The following is a 17,284-nucleotide window of genomic DNA, read 5'->3' on the forward strand; positions in this document are numbered from 1 at the left end:
AATACTCTCCTGATTTAATATTTAACATTTATTTTATATTTTATTATTATAGTTCATGTATCGTTCACAACATTATTAGGTGCGGTGGGAGGCAGATGTTTATTCTAGCATGACATTTCTGCCTATGTTACAGATGTTTCCAACCACAGTTCTGCTTTGGTTTAGATGGAAATTATCAAGCCAATAAGAAAATCCCCCCCCCTTATTTTAATTTTATTTAATTATAACGGTACCAGTTTTACCCAATATAAACCAATATAAACGCCTAATAAATAACTAGAATCAATAGTTTTCATTCGGAACCTCTGATTATAGGGAAACAACTATGATTTGTTATTTTCACAAAGTTACTAAAGTCTCAATTAATATTTTATTTTCTCCATTGTAATATTCAAATGTAACTTGGTTCAAATGTAGTATTGATCTTTACTTGGTATTAATGCTGTATCGTTACCACTGTTTTAATATGGTTGCCAGGTAACTGAGATATTAATTGTAGTCCTTTTGTTTTTTGTTTTTTTTTTAACTCTTACTGTGCAGGTTGTTCAATGACAGATACCAAGAAAGTCGTCAGAGGTGATTTCAAATGAAACTTCTGCTATTTTCAGTATTTTTGTTTTACAAGTCTTTGGATCAGTAACAGTGTTTTCGTTACTTTTTTTTTCGAAGATTGCAAAAATGTTTTTCACAAATGTCTTAGCTGTCTATATTTGGATACAGTATGTCATTAACTGGATTAATGCACAATGTGTGTACTCGAAGTTTGGACATCTCAGGTGTTCGACGTCTGTTTGGCTGTACCTTACTGTCTGCTGCCATTACTTACAATCAGATTTGTATTTGACTCTTTGCACGTGTGTGACTGCCCAATAAAAGCACTAGCAATGTGTGACCTCTACCTCATTAGTCTGTTTTTATTATTGGTTATGGATACATTCTCCATTTAGTCATGTAGGCAGTAACAAATTTTGTTCCCATGATGCTGTGCAAAAAACTGAATCTAACTTCATCTCTTTTGACTTGGTCTTAAAATCACTGGTTTTAAGAAGAGAAATTTTAAAAGACTCCCAGAAAACCTTAAGGAATACTGTTTAAGAAAATTTTCAGACATTTCAGATACATCTTGTTCCCCAGAGGTACTATAAAAGATGTGCAGTACATTACTGGTTTATTTTGTTTACTAAATGATCTAGTTGATGTACATGTGTGGTGTGAAGTTGGATCCCAAAGAGAAATTAAAGGTAGCTTATATTCATTAAAATTCTTCAGAGTTATTGTAAATAGTGATGGCTGTTGGCAGGAAAGATCTCTTGTAGCGGTCTGTATTGCGTCGTATTTGAAGAAGCTTCTGACTGAAGACACTGTTGTTTTCCCAATGCTTTTTTGACAGATTTAAGTTTCAGGGTTATTTTTTTCTGATTCTGACATTGAGATTGTCAAGATAAAACGTAAAAGGAGTATCAGTTAAAAAAAACAAACAAAAAAAAAAAAAACATCTGTTAACCAAAAATGTCTTAATGGAACATTTTTTATTAAACCTTATAAACCAAAGGTTTATAAGGTTTAAACCTTATAAACCTTTATAAGGTTTATAAGGGTTATTATTTTTATTATTATTGCTGAGTAACTTTTTACCTGTTTCCACTGATTTTTAAAAAAACTTCTTTGGCAATGAGCTCTTTCTGAGTCTTGCCATCATCCTAATCTTCAGCTCCATTCACAGATTCTCTGACTCAAGTTGGAACTAGCTGGGCCACTCCAAAATTTCTCATATTACTTCCAACCAGGAGAAACATTAAGGTAAAAGATACATTTTAGAATAAACCCCAAATCTGTAATTTGTGTAAATAATTAGTTTTGTGTGTAAAATTAGCATGCAATGCCCAACAACCCTCCCCAAAAATACAAGGTTATTACACTACATTGTCAATGTAGTGCTCCCTTAGGTCATTGACCCATTTCCATAGAATTTTAAAGATACTTATTTGTTTATAGAAGATATAAACAAATAAGTTTATATTTGTTTATATAAACAAATATAAGATATATATATATTTTTATATATTCTAAAAAGATTTTAATTGCAATCTTTTTATAATATATGTGCTTTTTGTTTTTTTAAGCATAACCTGTTTAATTTTTTGTTAAAAATCAAAAGTACTAAGACTTTAGTTTTTTGTTTTGCTGAACTATATCGTTTGAATCTATTTTTATTAAAGTTATTTTTATGTTGGGATTTAAATTGTTTGTTTGTAAGTTTCAATAAATAAGTTACATCTACAATTTTAGTTTTTTGTTTTCACAAAAGTACCTTCGTTTTATTTTACTGTTGGTACTTCCACTCCTGCACGACAGCAGCACATGATGTAATCGCTCAGATTCAGAGCTGTGACGTCGAATCACCCCACTCCGATTCTCAGCTTCTCATTGGACAATTTCGCTGGTTCTACAGGAGGAGGTGCTGATTCCGGTCAGACAAACTTAACTACCGGCAGCTCCCTCCCACACGGGATTTTGATTGGTTGTTTCGCGGCAGGCCCATAATAAACAAATGCACGCTGCTGCCTTTAATATTAAGAATTTGTTATCGTAATTTAAGATGGAGTAAACATTACTGAATTGAATATTAGAATTCATATCAGTACGTAGCACAGTTATGGTTTTGTTGGCGTTTTCAGTTATTCCTTGTCATTGGATTAATAATTAATGAGCTATATTAATGTGTCGTATTTATCACAAATTAATAATCATAACGTCTCTTGAACTGTCTTATAAAATTATTGAAATGCACTCCACATTGTTTCATCGGTTTGCTCAGCAATCAAAACAATCATGAGAATCGTGGGAATCTGCTAGAAGCTCGCTGATTGGCTGGCTCACCTGTCAGTCTTCAGGGTTGTGTGGGTTCCTCTGTTAGTGCTGAATGAGCCTCAGTGTTTGACTCGGTTTGACAAGTTTCCCAGCGACGATCATGGCTGGTTGGTGTGTATAGTTTAGTTGACATATCGGCAAACAGCGCATCCTGGATAAGTTTTAGGTCGACTTGGGATCCGACAGTTTATCAAATGTAGGGACGTAAATGATAAAAAAAAACTCTCCAGCTTTCTGAGATTTGAGATAGCACGTCGAACCTACTCTGTGGTCCATAGAATCAGACGAGAGTGAAGATGAACCGCCTGTCATTTGACGATCCTTCGTTGGATCTGGATCCAACACTGTCTCTTAACGACCCAAGTGAAATTGACACGGCCCTCTTAAGCGACATCGATGGTAAGGAGTTGTACATTTATTTACATGGATACCTGTTAAGTCAGTCATGTTTAAAGAGCTGCAAGAGTAAGCACTGCATGGACTTTTCTCTGCTTTTTCTTTAGTAATGTGTGTTGTGCATTTTGTAACAAACGGCAGAAACAAAGTTAATGGCTCAAACTAGTGTCTTAATAAGACACATAGCTAGAATTAGCTATTTAGCTTTTGAGTTTTCTAAAATGGTTCCCTTTGGTTTTATACGTCAAATTAATAGATTTGTATTGTAAGTGGTTTTCACTATAACTTAAATGTGCACAAATTGGTTATTCTATTGCTAATTTTAGCAAGTGAGGCTAATGTGCTGCTAACGGTTGTGAGTGAGCCCCGCCCCCAGCGTGCCTCGCCGACAGAGGTTACTGTCGTTCATTCCTCCTTCCTGGGTTCAGCTCCCTTAGTTGACCGAATTAACAAGTTTTTACGGTTTGCCCTAATATAATACGACAATTCTGCATTATTACGCCTAGCTGTGTCTTTTAGCTTAAATCCTTGTTAATTATAATACGTTCCACAGTTTGTATTAAGGAGGGGGGAAACTGCTTTTTATCAATAATGCAAGATTTTCTGTCTCCTAAAGATTCTCCACCGTTCTTCAACGTGTGTTTTATGAGCACAGCCAACGTGTAGCACGATAAACGGGTGTGGGTAAACAGTATTCGGTCGTGCTCTCCTAAATTTGACCGACTGTAACCCACTGGTGACGCTGCACGATGGTAACCTCCAGTGGAAACCAAGCATCTCTCTCTCTCTCTCTCTGCTCGCTGTCTTGGTCTGATCGGCATAGCAAGTCTGAGAGCCGCGCTCTGATTGGTCAAGAGCGATCACCTCATACACAACAGTGGTTTTTATACATTCAGGCTTCAGCGTTGCACAGCAGACACAACATACATCCGGCAGCGCGTTTCATGGATGCGATCATTCTATGCTTTATCCAGTTAAATGTAGAAGTGGGAAATTATTTTCAGTATTTGCAAAGAACACTTTATCTTTGTCAAGAGAGAGTTCTCAAACTGGTTATACCTTGGAAATCCAATTATCACTAGAAGTTTTGGTATTGACTGTTTTATAAATGAAATGGCAGTGCTTTGGTTAAAAAAAAAGCTTAATAAATGCAAACAGCTGGATATATTATGTATTATTAATGCACATTCTTATTTCTGGAATACAAAAATGACTCAAAAGAAAGTTGCAAGTCATCCAGGTTCTCAACCAGCCCCAGACTGATATACTACCACCACTCTGTACGTACCAGTAGATATTCAAATTGCATACCATCATTTAGCAAAGAAAAAGAAACAAGGCAGGATTTTCTCAAAATTTACACCAGTGTAAAAAAAAATCTATTAAAGAAAAACACAAATGGATAAAACACGACACAGACAAAGGTGAAGCGCATATTCTTCACCTTCACTTTGGCGTTTAAACAGCTTGAGGCAGAAAGCTGTGCGTCTGTCTGGAAGGTTCTGCTTTTGATGTGGTACTGTTTGCCTGGTAGCAACAGTTCCAGGAAGTTCGTGTGGAGTGTGTGAGGGGTCTCTGGTAATGTTCAGGTCCTGGTTCCTATGGCTACACTGGACCTGATCCAGGACAGAGAGCAGACACACTCCAGATGCCTTTTAAACCTCTGATCTTAGCTGTCACTTTGCCTTTTCACCTTTTTAATCACACTTGTATTTCAATTTTTAACAGATCCTTTTTTATCTCTTAGTGGAGTAACTATAAGGTTTATTTCTGGTTTATGGGTAACATTCCTAATTATTTCTGTTTTTTGTTTTTTTTCTGCGCTTCTGCAGACATGCTTCAGCTCATCAACAATCAGGACATGGAGTTTGGAGGACTCTTTGACTCCACTCCCTTCGCAGGGAGCCCTTCCACCCAAGAGATGAATGCCTTGTCCCAGACCATCACCTCTGTTTCTCCTCCTGCCACCGCTCCCACCGCTCCCACACCTTCATCCACCACCACTTCCTCCATCCTGAGCAGCAACCCCCACTTAGACGCCCTGTTGGGCCCGCCCATCAGCCGCAGCTCCTCGGCCCCGGACAAGGCTTTCCAGCCCGCCACCTTCCAGCAGTCTCCCCTGGCTCAGGTAGCCAGCACCGCACAGAGGCAGCAGCAGCAGCAGCCGTCGTCGAGCCAGCAGGCTCAGAGCCTCAGACAGCCCCTGGTGGAGCAGCCCCAGCCGAGCGTCAGCCCGCCTGCCGCCGCGCAGGCAGCAGCGTCGTCCCCTCACGGCTCGCCAGGTCCAAATCCGGCGTTCAGCTCCCCGACACAGACACTCTTCACATCCCCTGCGCCTCAGACTGCGCCTCAGCCCCAGGCACAACCGCAGGCCCAGAGCAAGTTTCAGAGCCAAAGTAGCTTCACGGGTAAGTCCTCTGCAGGGTGGCGAACGTGTCGGAAGAGAAAGACGTGTAAGCTCGAAAAGCTGGAAAATCAGAAATTCGCTGTGAGGGAAAAGTTGTTCTGATATTTTTCAGTGCAGTTCCACAATTGTTTTCTCTGTGTGTCACAGACTAATATCCATCACGAATTGACGTTCACAATGTTTTGATCTTTAATGCGAGTTAAAGAAAGAAAAAAAAAGTCCCTATGTCACCGGTGTCTCAGTATGGGCTTATTTGAACGAATGCTGTACGAATTGCTGTGTTAATGGCTCAGACTGACTAGTGTTGTAAAGCTGCTTAATTACATAATAAGCTCTTCGAGTGCTGTCAATTTATCCTCTGCTCATGTCCGCTTAATAGTTTGTGTTCATTTTAATAATGTTGACATTCGTCGTGTGTCTTCTGCTACAATCATTAATTAGATGTTGAGGTGTGACAACAAAGAAGCCTTTGGATATTGCAGCTAATTTCTGTCTAATAGCCCTGGCTAAATAAATGTCGCAAACTATTATCAAAGTTCTGCGTTTGCACAATACCCTCTGCAGATATAGGGTTCAGCAGAGTGCAGTAGCTACTGTGTAGTGTCTTATACGTGCATACGCAATAATTAGTTTAGATTACGTGTAGAAGCAACTCTCCGATTTGCTGAGTTAAGGAGATATTCTGAGGTGTTCACTGGGGTTAGGATGATGTAGTTCTTTTTGGTTTTTTTATAGTTCTTTTTTTTTTATTATTATTGGATTCAATCCTTTTTTTTTTTTTTTTTTATTACCGCATGGCTAAAGTCTCTGACCCAGGTGCGGTTTGGCACATGTAACCACTATCTCAGTTTCACGTGATAAGAGGAGGTATGGAACGACTCACTGAAATTTCTAAATAGGTAAAAGGTTATCTTCAGTCTACACACTTATTAACAAATCGTTTTATGGAATTACAGGCTTAGTTAGAATATTGGGCCCAAAACGGTTTTGCTTCTTGTGTCGCCGCATGAAGTCCTTCATCTGTTCCAATAACCCGATGGCAAGAAATTTGCATTCCTGGCTTATGTCTGAATTACTTTGATGTTTCACAACGTCTAGAGTTTGGGATTTATGTTGAATCACTTTCTGCGTCCATTTGACTTCTGTTCGCCTTCCAGAGGAAGTGATGATCTAATTGCTAAATAATCAATACCTATTCTGAACAAACTGTTTGAATGTTTCTCACCTGATATTCAGCTGATGTTTTTCCAACTGCTTTCCACCCCAAATAACGACAGAAAAGTTTTACAGCTGCAGGCAAACCTCTGCTTTCTGCTTGCATATCGGTATTTTTAGACCACCTTCGTCCAGGACTGCTTCAGTTTTTCATGCTTGCTTGCATAATTCTGAAATGACACATTTTTAGAAAACTACAACTTTTTTTTATTTAGACAAGCTTTTTCTTAAATGCACCTCTTATTGTTTTTGTCAGCCGTTTCAGCTTGTTTTTCTCGAACGTTTTACAGCACTTTGTGATTTTTTTGCCAGTGAAAGGTGCTATATAAATAAAGTTTACTCACTTGCCACCTTTCTTTTAGTGAAATAAAAGATGGGCTTTTTAGAGAAGTGATAAGATAACAAAAGATTACGATAAATACTTTGTAGTCGGTATAAAGACATAAAAGTTTTAGCATTTGAACTGCTTCCATCCACTGATTCTTTTTCACAAAACAGTTGCCGCCTTTAGACTTTGTTTGATTGCCTGTGTTGATGTGCCACATGTGCAGCACTTCAGCCGCAATAGAAAAATACAGCAAATACCCATATTAATTCATCTGAAAGAAAAAAGAAATATATTAAAGTGATGTTTTATCGAGTTTAACCTGCTTGGTTTAACGGCGCTGTCACTCTTTTTGCAGCCGTCAGCCCCAGCAGCATGAGCCCTCCTGCCACCAGCTTATCGTCCTCACCTCCCAGCGTCCAGTCAGTGACCATTCAGACCCAGCTTCAAGGCCTGACCACTGCCTCCCCTCTCCTGGCCACCTCAGCTAGCCCTCCAGCACAGACCATCACAACCCAAGTACAACAAGTACCTGTAAGTGTGTGAAGCCGCTCCTTGATTGCTCCTGGGCTGGATAAAGGATGCCTTCCTTGATTATGGGTCTTTGGTCTGTGTGTGTTTGCATCAGGTGCTGCTGCAGCCCCAGTTCATAAAGGCTGAGTCCGTGCTGCTCACCACTTTAAAGCCTGACCCGTGTATGGTCACAACCATGGCCTCTCCTACGTCCCTAGCCACCACCACCAGCCCGGTTCAGAGCACTGCCCTGCAGGTAGCAGAAGAGGGCAGATGTCAGTGTAAATTGTGAATTTTACATTCGAGAAAACTTTCCTGAGTTCCATCCGTCTTGTAGGCTTTTATGGGTGGGGGTACCATCCTGACCACCGTGCCTGTGATGGTGGACGCGGAAAAGCTTCCCATCAACCGCATCGCCATCGCCGGCAAGCCGTCAGGCCAGCCGCACAAGGGGGAGAAGCGCACGGCTCACAACGCCATCGAGAAGCGCTATCGCTCCTCCATCAACGATAAAATAGTGGAGCTGAAAGACATTGTCGCTGGCACTGAAGCCAAGGTTGGAAACTCTTTATTCTATGCTCTGCTATGCTATGCTGCAATGCTATTTCGTGTTCTTGGTTCTGGTCGTAATGTAATGGCTGCCCGGTGTAGATGCTGTGTTTGATCTTTATTACATCCACTCCGTGTTTTTCCTTCCTCTCCTTTAGCTCAACAAGTCGGCTGTCCTCAGGAAAGCCATCGACTACATCCGCTACCTGCAGCAGACGAACCAGAAGCTCAAACAGGAGAACATGGCTCTGAAAGTAGCAGCTCAGAAGAACAGTGAGCATTTGAACCCTCATCTTGTCTGTGTTCTTCGGCGCGCCATTAAGCCAGGCTAAAGCCCTCCGAGCTGTTGGTCGACACTCTGACTGTTCTTTCTCTTTTTGTGTGTGTGTGTGACTTCTTTCTTCTGCCTTCCAAAGAGTCTCTCAAAGACCTGGTTGCCATGGAGGTGGACACTCAGGCAGAAGTGAAGAACGAGCTGCCCACTCCGCCAGCCTCCGACGTCGGCTCCCCGACCTCGTTCTCGCACTGCAGCAGCGACTCAGAGCCCGACAGTCCCATGGGAGAGGACACAAAGGTGTGTGGCAAACATTTAATTTGCCAGGCAGCGGTTTTGAAAGTTGCGAGACAGTTTTTTTTTTGTTTTTTTTTTTTATTTTAGGTTAAATTTACACTAATTGTCCTTTTCTGGATCTCCCTTTGCTGCAGTCCCATTTAGGCTTGCTGGACCAGTCTGCAGCAGGTGGCGTAGTCGGAGGCATGCTGGACCGCTCCCGCATGGCGTTGTGCGCCTTTACCTTCCTCTTCCTCTCCCTCAACCCACTGGCTGCTTTGCTCTGCTCATCCGGCAGCAGCTCTGCAGGAAACGCTGCCGACATTACCCCCCATCACGCCGGGAGAAGCGTCTTGGGTGTAGATATTCCAGGTAAACCTGCTGGTTCATCGTAGCGGTTGTCTACCGGAGTTTTTTTTTTTTTTTTTTTGCTCGTTACTGAGTGTATCCGTGCTGTCCGTAGCTAAGTCTTGGGGCTGGATGGATTGGATGCTCCCCACCATATTGGTGTGGCTGCTGAACGGTATTCTGGTGTCGGGAGTTCTGATCCGATTGTTGGTCTACGGCGAGCCCGTGACCCGTCCGCACTCGGGATCGTCTGTGCTGTTCTGGAGACACCGCAAACAGGCCGGCCTGGACCTGGCCAGAGTAAGATGGTCTGGTTATTAATCAGCCTTTTGAATGATGATTCATCCATGTCTTACATTCTGTCTTCTTTCCCTTCAGGGGGATTTTGCTCAGGCCAGTCATAACCTCCGAACCTGTCTGAAGGCACTGGGTCGCCCCCTGCCCACCTCCCAGTTGGACCTGACCTGCGCGGTGCTCTGGTCTCTGCTGAGGTTCTGCCTGCAGCGCCTCTGGGTCGGCCGCTGGCTCGCCGCAAGGGCTGGAGGTCTGCGCAGCGATCGCCCCCTGCAGGAGGACGCGTGTAAAAGCAGCCGTGATGCCGCCTTGGTTTATCACCGCCTGCACCAGCTTCACATGACAGGTAGATTTAACAGCACAGCTTAGCTTATGTTAATCTGATTTGACTTCTTAAAATGAAATCTTTGGTCTATCCTAATATCATATATAATGATAGGAAAAATTGTGGATGTTATGAACCTTTTCTTTTTTTGTGTGTGTGTGTTTGTGCAGGGAAGCTGAACGGCAGCCACCTGTCGGCAGTCCACATGGCTTTAAGTGCGGTGAACCTGGCAGAATGTGCTGGCTCATGCCTGCCTGTAGCCAGCCTGGCTGAGGTCTACGTCTCTGCAGCGCTACGAGTCAAAGCCAGCCTGCCAAGGATCCTCCATTTTACCTCTGTGAGTCGTCATTCACACGCTTATATTAATCAGTCAGAAGCCTTCGGTGACTGAAGTCGAGCGAGCCTCGCTGAACAAAGCTCCGTCTTCTCTCCCGACCGACAGCGTGTGTTCCTGAGCAGCGCCCGCCAGGCGTGCCTGTCGTCCAGCGGCTGCGTGCCTCCGGCCATGCAGTGGCTCTGTCACCCGCTCGGACACCGCTTCTTCGTGGACGGGGACTGGGCCATTCGCAGCACGCCTAAAGAAAGCATCTACAGCCAGGCCGGAAACACTGGTAGGCCACCAGTTACCTAACGTGGCCTAATTTAGTCCATTGAATTGTTTTTTACTTCCCCTGAAAGCTATTCTGAAATAATTTAAATGGCTTGGCGTTCCTACAGTGGACCCTCTGGCCCAGTTGACTCAGGCTTTCAGAGAGCACCTTCTCGAAAAGGCTCTTTACTGCGTCGCCCAGCCGCACGGAGAGAAGAGTCCCAACCAGGCTGACGGGTGAGAAAACACCGGGGGCTTTTAAACATGTCTCTGTTTCTTTTCTTTTCTTTTCTTGTCTTTTTTTTTGTTTTGTTTTTTGACCAGTATTCATTATTTATTTTCTAAAAGACACGAAAAGTTCCCCCGATTGTGAAAAAGTTCCTAATAAATGAGAATGTTGGAGCACTTGTTGACCTTTTGACTGGTCTCTGCTACCAGGGAGTACGCCGACGCCTTGGAGTACCTCCAGCTGTTGATTAGTGCGTCCGACGCCGCCGGTGCAACGTCCCAGTCCTTTGCAATCGGCTCCAACATGGCCACTGTGACCGGTAGGTTCAAAATAATTAGAATATTAAAAGTTTGATCAGAAGTTTTTTGAAAACAATGGTAATTATGACAACTTTTTGCTTTTTCTTTCTGTAAATGATGATGATTGTCATAGTTAAATATTAATTTAGAATATTCACACTTAAAAAAAAAAGGAATAAAAAATGCTGGCTAATTTTTACAACATTGATAGTATTAATAAGAATTAAAACAGCATCTTTGTAAATAATAATAATAACAATAATAATAATCTTATCAAATTAAATATTTAAAATACATAAATAAAACATGCCTTTGTAAATAATAATGCTGTAATCATATAATGTTGTACAATAAAAATATAATCGAGTAATTAAACCTGCCTTTATGTTGAACAGAAAATGCATGAAATATAGTAATAGTTATGACAATCGTTATTATTTTATTCTATAGAAGTATCATACTTCCTAATAACTGCACAGTATTTAATCATGTTACAGTTTTGTACAGTAGATTATGCTGTTGTTATTATTAAGCTAGTTTTTTTTAATGTATTGTTTTTAACACTTTAAGAACTTTTATTGAGAACTTTTATATCCAGTTTCCCCCTTTACGGGAAAATAAAGGCTGATTCTGTTCCATTCTGCAATAATTCAAGCAATTGATAAGTCAGAATTACAAATTATAACATTCCTGGAAAATCACGACAGAAAAAATGGCTTTTAATTTAACCTCTTAATGCATTGCTTCATTTTGCCTTTACATGTCCCAGCCGTGTCATTACCTGGGTGTTTTTTACTAAATCAAATCACCAACAAAGTCCATTTATACTCTTTGGAAATCACGTAGTCTGATTTCCAGTCGACTTTCAGCCCCGCAGCACATCTTTTTGTCTCCACTAATCTAAGCTTAAAAAAAAGAGAAAGAAATTAAAAAAAAAAAAAAAAGGGAACCCGGTAAAATGGAGGCACACCGAATTGCTTCATTTATCTTCAGCACTGTCAAATCTGTGATCACCTTGAAAGGAGGAAGGGAAGCGAGGCTGTGCCGGGGTTTTTAATCGGAAACTTTTTCTTGGCAGAGCTTCGGGATGCTCTCGGTGTTTTAAAATGTGCTTGTGGAGGTTTGCATGGGTGTGCAGCAGAATATATTACCCTCCTTAAAACTTAAGATCTCGCTGTGGGTGCAAGGTGGGACTCTACCAGAGAGAATGATTCAGGGCTCAGGATATAGACAGCAGCTGTCTTTGTGTATTGTGATGCATGTTAAATGTGGGGTGGAAAAAAAGCCAGTGGGGGATTCGAATATTTGCATAATTGCCTGTCTACGGGAGGGTGTCTCATTTTTTTTTTTACTTTTTTTTTTTCTTCTCCAATCACCAGGCTGCGACCCCCACTCTAAATGGTGGTCCTCGGTTGCCATAGTGATCATCAATTGGCTTCAAGGAGATGATGCTGCAGCAGAGAGGCTCTATCCGACCGTGGAGCACCTGCCTCGCAGCCTGCAGAACGCAGAGTAAGTTCCCTTACCCCCCCCCACACACACACACACACACACACACACAGTCACACACTTGCACTGCTTTAACCTGTGTCCTTTGTCTGATTTGCCGCTGGTTCTGGCAGGAGTCTTCTGCCCAAAGCGTGCCTCAACACATTCAGGGCAGTCAGAGCTCTGCTGTCCAAGCCAGAAAACTGCCAGCTGAGTCTGAGCCACACTGACAAGGCCAGCGCCCTGCTCCGAGACAGCCTCAACCTGGGACCGCACTGCCACAGCTCCAGCTTGGACAAGGTACGCACATGCTGGAGTCGAGCTGATTTACCTTTTAAAAGCTTACAGTGGAATACAAAAAAAGAACAAAAAACTGAAGGGAAAAAAAAATCACGTTTAGGATATTATTTGCACACAAAAGCCGCAGGATTTTTCCCTGGCCTCAGATCTCCAGATTCCCCCCCTGCAGTAGTTCCTCGGTTCCTCTGTGGGGCGCTGCGGCTGCCCTCCCTGTGGTTTCTACCAGATGGTGATTCTGGTGGATTGGCAGCTCAAAATGAGTGTGCTGTGTTTTTGTGTGTGTGCGTGTGCATGTGTGTGTGTGTGTGTGTGTGTGTGTGTGTGTGTGTATGTATGTCTATGGCCAGAGCTGCGGTGCATTGTAGTTGCATTGCATGTGTGTCTCCTAAGAGTGCAATGTACCTGCAGTGCAACACAGAGCTGGACCAAGAGCAGCAGAACACACAAACACACAATCACACACACACACTCACAGGATGGAGGAGAAGGGAGGGTTTGTTTCTGCTTTATAAAATCTCTGTAGGTTTTCTTTTCAGTCTACACGTGGAAGGTAAAAACAACCATTAAAAATATGAAATATTTCACGTAACACATTTTCGTGACGCCAACTCGCATCCTATTTGCGTACTTCAACCAATGCGGTCAATATTTCTACAGGTCGTCGAGTTAATGGTGTGCGACCTCCTGCTGGTTTTGAGGACCAACATCTGGCGCTTGCAGCAGCAGGGGACGAGTCCCACAGGGTCCGGCTTGGCCGGCTCCAGCGGTCCTGCCGGCCTTCATCAGGCGTCGCCACCAGAACTTCAGGGCTTCCAGCAGGACCTCTGCTCCCTGCGCAAGCTGGCACACAGCTTCAGACCCGCAATGCGAAGAGTACGTGCAATTTTTACCCGTGTGTTTTCAGGTGGTTGACAAACTGCTTTAACGGATCGGTTGCTATTCGACCGATAAGACAGGTTGATTTTGGGTTTGGTGAACCATTTCAGGGTTGGTTTGGATCAAAACTCTGCTGAAAGCGACCCATGTTTTTCTTTACTGGTCGAACAGATTATACTAAATGTTCTACAAATTTTAAGATTTCATCATTTTGACACGGTCATTCCTTTGGAAGAGAAACAGGCCCACAGCATCACAGATCCTCCACCGTGCTCATCAGTGAGCATAAGGTGCTTCCTTACATATTTATCCTTTGTTCCACATTAATCCCACCTGATCTTAGTGCCATCTGACCAAAGCTAAAGTCCCACTACAGTTCAGCAAACTCCCACTCTAGTCACTCTGTTTAACTTTAAAACCTTTTTTTTTTTTTTTTTTAATTTTGCAGGAATTTTGTTCACCTTTCTGCATAAACGTACTCAACTTGAAGGTTGGATTTTTCAGATTTCATACCCAATAAAAGGCTTTTATAACAACACATAGATACGCTTTGTGTCGTTATAGAATCCATCATAATAAATCCCTAGAAATGGTGAGCACATTTCTGCTTCCTTTAAACACAAACTCATCCATTTTTAAACCGCCATGTTTAAATCGGCAACACAACCCAAAGCAGCTCTGACTGAAGCTGATTGTTCACAGGGAGTCTGTGGAGCAATTCTCAGTCAAAAAATAAAATTCTTCTCACTTCCACTCCTAACACACACACACACACACATACACATAGCCTTAGGCAAGTGTGTGGCAGCATTGTTCACAGAGAGTCTCTCTGAGGTAGAGCTGAGCGTTAGGTGTGAGTCATCGTCTCTCGCTCTTGTTCCTCCTGTTTGGCTCTGATCTCTCTCTGCCCTCTGCTTCTCTCCAGTTGTTCCTTCACGAAGCTACTGCCAGGCTGATGGCGGGGGCCAGTCCCACCAGAACCCATCAGCTGCTGGACCGCTCACTGCGGCGCCGAGCAACACCCGGAGCCAAGACAGGTGCGTTCGTGTTGGTGGAGAGGCTTCACGGGGTTTCTAGGCGTCATCTGACCCGTGCAAGTAATCGGGACGCGTCTGGCGAGACGAATGTTTTACGGTCAGAGAATCTGCAGTGTGAGGGTTGGCTCGGTTTATTGTTTTGATAGAAGTCTAAAAGAAAAAGATTTTTTTTTGAGAGACCTAAAAGGGTCTGAAGGCAAACATATGTCAGGCTCGGGGTGCTTGAAATCCGTGAAAATGCTTGAATTTCATTTTGGTGTTTTTCAAGGTTTGGAAAGTCTTTGAAGTGCTTGACATTTAAACCTGACAGTTTTGCAATAAAGTTCAATCTAATAGTCGATTAAAAGCCCACATGTGGGAACTGTTGTCTGCAGCTGAAACCAGACATGTTCAGACACATAATAAAAGACACAGATGCATTTCTTCTCACGGTCTGTTGAATCAGACGAAACATTTCATGCTTTAGGCCAGTTAGAATTGCCAAAGTTATTTCTATTTACTAAATGCCAGAAAACATAAGAACACTTTTTTGTGAATTTCTTTGTTTCTTTATTGACCTGTGTTCCTATGAAGCATTTAATTTGAGCAGGAAGGTCATTTACCTTAACAATACTTTTGTTTGGATTGTTCCAATGTAATCAGTATTTATTATTTCCAATAACTCAACAAGTTATTGATTGTCTTATTTTATAGTTCGGAAAAATTATTCAAATTGGGGGATTTTTTTGTTGTTGTTGCTAAATTAGAATTTTCTTTATAATTTATTGATTACTTAAAACAATTTTTGTAGTTAATTTGTATTGTTTTTATCTCCAAAGTGTAGTGCAAGAAAAGTTAGAAAATTTCCCTCTAAAGTGCTTGAAAAGTCCTTGAATTTTACTGCGAGCTAAGTGAACGTATCCACTTGACATTTATATTTACTACTGTTTGTGTGACATAAAATCACAATAAGAAAGTCAATGTCGTGGTGGTTGTTGGTGGGGGGGGGAATAAATAAAAGCACACATAATCCAGATAGTTGACCTGAGCTCCGTAGCTCACCAGACGTTTGGTTTCTCTGTGTGCAGAGGAGTGCGAGGCGCGGCCCGGCCAGCGGGAGCAGGCCGAGGCCGTGATGCTGGCCTGCCGCTACCTTCCTCCCTCGTTCCTGTCGGCGCCGGGCCAGCGGGTGGGCATGCTGGCCGACGCGGCCCGCACCCTGGAGAAGCTCGGCGACAAGCGGACGCTCCACGACTGCCAGCAGATGATCATAAAGCTGGGCAGCGGCACCACCGTCACCAGCAGCTAGAGCGAGGGAGAGGTTGGGGTGAGGGAGGCTTGCACGGACGCCGTGTGTACCGAAACGCCTCCTGCGTACAAACGCGCGCAGGAACAGGTGGAGGAAAAGACCTGCTGCCGTGGAAACCTTCCAGTGTCTTTTGAAATTCACTGGTTGCTCCTCCTCTGCCTACCCGGCCTCACATCTTAAGGCACTTTTAGAGTTCACGCACTCTGTTTCTTTTTAAATTATGAAGTAATGTGAAAAAAAAAGAAAACAAGAAAGAAAAAAAAAAACACAGCATCTTTTTTCCTATCAGGCTGGACTCCCTTGTGAGAATTGATTGCAGTGTCCTACTCTGACCACAGTGAGGAGCCACCACTGGAGATGTTTGCCGTGTAGCTCCTCCCTCTCTCCTCCCTCATCTGGCAGATCTGCACCTTTTTCCCCCCCAAATCGGACGGCCCAGCTTGTGGGGGGTTTTGATGTCTCTTTGATTATGGGGAGGTAAAAAAAAAAAATTAAATAAAAAGTAACCAAACTCAATGGTTTGATCGTGGACATGCGCGCTGAAAAGCCCCTTCACATACTGTAAAGGTTTGAGGTCATCATCTGGCTCGACCCCTCTCAATCTCCTGTCTGCACTAGGCCTGTGAGGCTGCTCTTAATGGAAAACAACAATAACAATAAGGCTTTATGAAATTATTTTCATAGGTATTGTGTATTTGTTTTTTTGCTGTGTACATATTTTACACCATATTTATAATCTGGAGGAACTTTGATTAGGCGTTTCTTTTTTGTTTGTTTTGTTTTCATACGCAGAGTGATAATTGCTTATTTCCTCCCCCTGAATCCATCTTGACTATTCTTAGACCAGGTTTAGTCGAGTCAGGACTGTACCGCATAGATCTGAGCTGGTTGACTCTTTAGGTCTTGGACATTTGTAAACATATGAAAGCAAAAACAGTTTTTTTTATGACATGGCTTTGACATTTCTGAAGATCATTTGTTGCCCTAAAAAAAAAGAAATATTAAACCCCTCCTCCCCATTTGTAACACTATCATACAAGAAAAATATCTTTTTCTCATATTTTAGGTGGACTAGATCATTTTCTGATGATTTTTATTTTTAAAAACTGTAAAAAAGTTTCAACAAAATGTTTGCCATTTAACAGTATCAGTATGTTTTTATTTTATTTTATAGTTGGTCATGTGAAATCCGAAAACTGAGGAGAAAGCTTGTGTAGCAACCTTGTTGGAAGGTATCGTCTTGTAACTGACATTTCTTTTCTTTCCTCCTTCCTCTCTTATATTATTTCTCCATATTTACATGTAAATATTAAATCATTTTTTTAAAGAAAACTTACGGCTTTCACATCTTTATTGGTGAATCGTCTTAATTTGAGAATGTAACT

General features: G+C 42.2%; 1 protein-coding gene across 1 annotated transcript; it reads left to right on the forward strand.

Annotated features, from left to right (window-relative positions):
- The first annotated feature begins 3,167 nt into the window (after nt 1-3,167).
- srebf1 (sterol regulatory element binding transcription factor 1) lies at nt 3,168-16,376 on the forward strand. The gene is made up of 19 exons (XM_007557394.2): nt 3,168-3,270; nt 5,100-5,675; nt 7,573-7,748; nt 7,843-7,983; nt 8,065-8,283; nt 8,435-8,549; nt 8,693-8,850; nt 8,982-9,198; nt 9,290-9,474; nt 9,553-9,814; nt 9,964-10,130; nt 10,236-10,404; nt 10,511-10,619; nt 10,821-10,930; nt 12,290-12,422; nt 12,533-12,698; nt 13,356-13,571; nt 14,500-14,611; nt 15,679-16,376. Exons 1-19 carry the CDS (start codon nt 3,168-3,170, stop codon nt 15,897-15,899), a joined length of 3,555 nt encoding a protein of 1,184 aa, XP_007557456.1. The 3' UTR covers nt 15,900-16,376.
- Nucleotides 16,377-17,284: the final 908 nt, after the last annotated feature.

The sequence above is a fragment of the Poecilia formosa genome, unplaced genomic scaffold (genome assembly GCF_000485575.1).
Source record: "Poecilia formosa unplaced genomic scaffold, Poecilia_formosa-5.1.2 Scaffold88, whole genome shotgun sequence".
Classification (NCBI taxonomy): domain Eukaryota; kingdom Metazoa; phylum Chordata; class Actinopteri; order Cyprinodontiformes; family Poeciliidae; genus Poecilia; species Poecilia formosa.

What these genes read in the sequence shown, in the direction of transcription:
- srebf1 (XM_007557394.2), top strand. Translation starts at nt 3,168, where the DNA reads ATGAACCGCCTGTCATTTGACGATCCTTCGTTGGATCTGGATCCAACA. An exon ending in GCACCAGCTTCACATGACAG is followed by an intron (nt 9,815 to 9,963) that starts GTAGATTTAACA and finishes GTGTTTGTGCAG; the next exon opens with GGAAGCTGAACGGCAGCCAC. An exon ending in TCAGACCCGCAATGCGAAGA is followed by an intron (nt 13,572 to 14,499) that starts GTACGTGCAATT and finishes GCTTCTCTCCAG; the next exon opens with TTGTTCCTTCACGAAGCTAC.